The 5,120-nt window shown below is 39.7% G+C and overlaps 1 protein-coding gene across 1 annotated transcript; it reads right to left on the bottom strand.

Moving 5' to 3' along the window:
- Positions 1–308: 308 nt before the first annotated feature.
- LOC147633318 (putative mannitol dehydrogenase) lies at positions 309–2,587 on the bottom strand. Its single transcript, XM_086806377.1, has 6 exons — positions 2,424–2,587; positions 2,174–2,287; positions 1,630–1,857; positions 1,185–1,470; positions 901–1,054; positions 309–649 (listed from the first exon to the last, which is right to left on the bottom strand). Exons 1-6 carry the CDS (start codon positions 2,498–2,500, stop codon positions 453–455), a joined length of 1,056 nt encoding a protein of 351 aa, XP_086662503.1. The 5' UTR covers positions 2,501–2,587; the 3' UTR covers positions 309–452.
- Positions 2,588–5,120: the final 2,533 nt, after the last annotated feature.

Here is a 5,120-nt window from a genome sequence, read left to right on the forward strand (position 1 = left end):
AGTGCACACATGCATATGACTTCATGGTGTTTCTTAATTAGTTAAGAAGAATTTTTTAACATAGCAATAATGCATGTGCATACATGGGTGCATGCACAATCAGTAGTTATAAAAAGGAGTGCATGCATTGTCTCTATTGGTGGGTAAGGAATCAAATTCAAATAACACTAGTTGTTAGATGTCTTGTTGACTCTCATTATATATAATCTCTCTCTCTCTCTCTCTCTCCCTCTCTCTCTCTCACACACACACACACACAATTAAAAAAGAAGAAGATGCTGAAAAACAAAAAGGACTACATGACCAGATAGATTAAAAAAAGCTTCTTATTACAAAAAAGTGGACATATTATATTTTTTGACGGTACAATTATTTTAAATAAAGCACTCATTTCCATGTCTTCTAGAAAGTGGAGGGTAGGCAATATGATTATGTATGAAACTGAAGGGATTTCATGTGAGGGAGTGAGCAATGTCGATGACGAATCGATACTTGACATCTCCCTTTTGAAGCCTTTCCATGGCCTCGTTCACACTCTGGATAGGGATGGTCTCTATTGTGCTGGTGATGCCATGCTTCCCACAAAAGTCCAGCATCTCCTGTGTCTCCTCTGTGCCCCCGATCAGACTACCCCCAACAAAGCGTCGTCCTGCCACCAATGATGCAATTTAACCATTTTTAAACAAAAACAAAAAGAAGAAGAAGAAAGAAACGCAACCTTCCTTGTTTTCAATGATTAAGTTAAAGGGGCTCTTTTATCAACCTAGAAATGTGGTTTAAGTTTGATGGTGGCAAATTATATTTAACAAAAGATTTCAAATCTAAAATTGCACATTTTCGCACAAAAAATCAAATCACATCTAATGGGTGGGGGCGGGGGGGGGGGGGGTCTTTATTTACCAAAGATAACTGCTCCAGGGGAAAGTTGCAAAGGCTCTTCTGGCACCCCCACCAACACCATCTTGCCATTCACCTTGAGAAGCCCCAAGAGAGGCTCCAATGGATGCACCGCAGATACCGTGTCAATGATGTAGTCCAAGCTCTTGCTTGCTTCCTACACACCAAATTGCTACACTTTCTTCAAATTCAAACATTTCAACAAAAAAAACACATCCATTTATTTGGCAACAAGCACTCCTTCCCATCGCATGCTACCTAAGAGAAAATTAATCCATCTAATTTACCTTCAGTTGGGTTGCATCCTTGCTCACAAGGAAGTGATCAGCACCCAACAATTGCTTGGCCTCTTTCTCCTTGTTGGGTGAAGTGCTGATGACAGTCACATGTAACCCAAAGGCTTTCCCAAACTTCACTGCCATGTGGCCTAACCCCCCTAGGCCAACCACCCCAAGCCTCTTCCCCCTCTCACTCATGCCAAAATACTTCATTGGACTGTACACTGTGATGCCAGCACATAAGAGGGGTGCAGCACCATCCAAGGGTAAATTCGTCGGTATCCGAAAAAGAAACCTAGTATATCAATCAACAAATATAACCATTAAAGCTGCTTCTTACATATCTCAATTATACATGGTGGTGGAGAAACATCTCAGTGATTTGCTCTCTCATCATCAAACAAACCAACACAATAATAAGAGAATAACCATAGAAGATGGGAAATAGACTCACTTTTGGTCCACCACCATGAGGGTAGAATAGCCACCATGTGTAGGGGTTCCATCATAGTAGACACTGTTGTATGTGAAGATGGCCTTCTCACAATACTGCTCCTGGTTCTTACCACACGCATCACACTTTGCACAAGAGCCCACCAAGCAGCCCACCCCCACATGATCCCCCACTTTGATCCCCTTCACTTGTGACCCAACTTCACTCACAATCCCAACAATCTCATGCCTGCCAACCGACTGCTGCAGTAAGTAATATAGGAAGTGTATATAGTATATTGAGGCCAACAAGTGAGGCCAATTGTGACAACTCACTCATACGAAAGTGCCTATATTACGGTTAATTGCAGTAATTGTGATTATTAATCATACTAAAGTAGTAGCAGGTAATTGTAAATAATAAAGTGATTGTGATTATTAATGATATTAAAGCACTAGGTTATTGTAACACGAAAGTGATTGTGATTATTAATCATGCTAACCTACCTAGGTAATTGTAGCAATAAAGTGATTAGGAGTTAAATTATGTGATTATCATAACGTACCCCGGAACCATAGGATAAGAGGAGCCCTTCCACTCATTCCGAATTTGATGCAGGTCGGAGTGGCATATCCCACAGTGGGTGATTTTGAAGGTAACATCCCCATCGCCAGTAGCTCTGCAAAAACAGGATTATGGGGATGAATTAAGTGACGATGGAGATGAGGCAGTAAATGTTAAAGAGTCACATTTAATGGTGAAATATTGCTCTCCAAAAATGGCGAGGGTTTGCAACAGTCAGCTGGCCAAAGGACCTGCGCGTAAACTCGAAGGGCGAGAGGTGGCCAGACTGGTCTCTAGCAGCGTAGCCGAGAGCCTTCCGTTGAGCCATTGGATTAAAGAGCTGCTTTGCCAAGAAAGAGCTGACTAACTAATTATAGTTGAATGAGGGAGATGGTGAGAATAATAGTAGACCAACCACCCCCACACACACACACACACACACACACACTCTCACTTACTTATATAGGGAAGTTAAAGTCGGTTGTACAAGAACCGACCTTAAGAAGTTTGATATTGTCAGAGGTCCTTTGGCACCCGGCTCCCCACCGCCCTTGGTTTTGAAGAGCAGCCCCAAATACATATTTACTTTCAAGGCTAAAAATTGGACTAGCATTTTTTTTTTCCTATAATAATTTGGAAGTGTACCCAAGTGAGTAAATTTTGAAATCAAAGCATTTCTTTTGAAGGGTAAAGCCTTTTATGCCCTTATATCACAACCTTCACTAAAAAATTTGAAGGTGATACTACACTAAACCCGGGTTTTGATATTAATTTGAAGGCTACAAATTTGAAGGTGATATTACACTAAACTCGGGTTTTTTTCCAACACTGCTTATATGAAAGGTAAAAAAACCCTAAGAACGTTTCCACAACCTTCAAAATTGAGGGCAATGGGCCCTCTCTCTCTCTCTCTCTCTCTCACACACACACACACACACACACACGCACACACACACATGCACATACACACTCGAGAACTGGCCTTGCAAGAACTGTGAATTTGCCAAATGCCCTTTGGCCAAGATCTTTCAACTTGTGGGACTCTCTCTCTCTCTCTCTCTCTCTCTCTCTCTCTCTCTCTCTCTCTCTCTCAAACACACACACACACACACACACACACACATGCACATGTACTCTCACAAAAAAGAATTCTTTTATGTTATAACCTTCCTTAAAGAAAAGTATATGTAGTGGCACCACACACACACACCCATGCTTGCAAAAAAGAATTCTTTTACGTATTCAACTTCCTCTCAAATAAACGAAAGCACTATTCAATAAAATTTCCAAATTTTCAATGTTTTTCTTCTATAACGTGAGCATTTGAATGTTTGATACGTATAAATTTAAAATTTGAAAATATTTTTTAAAATGTGAAGTTGACATCATAACAACAATTTAGTAACACAGCACGAAAGTGTCCTAAGACATTATTATGTCTCGTCAACAAAACAAATATTATAATTTATAGACACAACAAAGATGTCTTTTAAATCATGATCATTACATTTTGAACAAAAAGCTTGGCATTACTCCAAGAAAAATGGGCATCTCCATTATATCCAGGCGGGCCAATGCCAAATTTGGAATTAATTTTTCATTGTGTTAGGTGGTTCTATAGAGAGGAATAAAAAGGATGGTGTATGATTTTTCTTCCCATGACTTCTTGATCATCTAGATTGAGCATGATAAATGAAATTCTCAAATGATTTTTTTTCTAGAGAGAATAGTTTTTTTTAAATCGTTTTTAGTCCTCAGTATATTAATATCTTTTTTTAACAAAAAGAACTCACTATACCAATCTTTTTTATATAAAAATTCTCACTATACCAATCTCTTTTTAGCATGGTCTAACCATGTTGTATGATTCCCATGCTAATAGTTTTTCCATGGTCTTAGGATAATGTGGATACATCATGGATAAGGAAATTATGTAATAACCTTTTTCATGACATTATTTTGTTTTCCAAACCTATGCAAGAATACTTTTATGTCCTTGTAAGGATACCAAACTAGTAATAAAGCTTTTCCGTTTTTCTCTCCCAATGCTAGGACAACGGTTCACACAATCATTTTCAAAGATAGAGATACGTCTAGATCTTGTCTCACACCCATTCACGTGACTAGCTCAATGCATAGTTCACATCTAGGCATCTCTCTGTCTCCCTACATCACTAGATTATGTGTCTAATCCTATCTTACATGTGAGCAGGCTCAATATATAGTTAACATCTAGACAATCTCTCTACACCTTAATGCATTTAGGTGTTAACATCGTATCCTCACCCTTTATATTTCCTCCCACTTATGTGAATTAAATAACTCACACCTCGTCGTAGATTTTTTCCCTCCATTCTTCTCTCACGCGTGCATGCGTGCGTGTGTGTGTGTCTATGTGTGTGTTTTTGTGTGCATGTGTGTGTGTGTGTGTGTGTGTGCGTGCGTGCGTGCGTGTGTGTGTGTGTGTGCGCGCGCGCGCTTATGTCCTCCTACATGCACTCCTCTAATGTTAAAAGTAGCTCTCTTTCCTTCCTTATTTCTTCATCGTGGTGATTGTAACCATTATGGGGTAATCGTAGCATACATCTCAAATATGTACTCGTTAACCTTTCAAACTTGTTTGCACTTTCTTTCCTCGTACTCTTTTAATTTAGTGACATAGTTTCCAACCTTAGACCTACATTAGGAAGTGAATGGGGTCTTCTTGGGCCCTTTAATTTGCCCAAGTCTAATCAAGGTGATTAAGGAATAGCCAAATGGGGGGTTGCCATGTGGACTGAAATGTTGGGTTTTTAAGAGAGGTGTAAGAGTGGTCAAAGGGTGCACTTTTTCCCCCAAAAAGGGGGAGGGGGGGGGGGGGCAATTTTACAATTTTCGGACCTCCATAACTTCTACATACAAGCTCCGATTTGAGCGGAGATTACAGATCCGTGATCTACGCATCAAGA

The sequence above is a fragment of the Cibotium barometz genome, chromosome 12 (genome assembly GCF_041138505.1).
Source record: "Cibotium barometz isolate CiBa-2024 chromosome 12, ASM4113850v1, whole genome shotgun sequence".
Taxonomy (NCBI): Eukaryota; Viridiplantae; Streptophyta; class Polypodiopsida; order Cyatheales; family Cibotiaceae; genus Cibotium; species Cibotium barometz.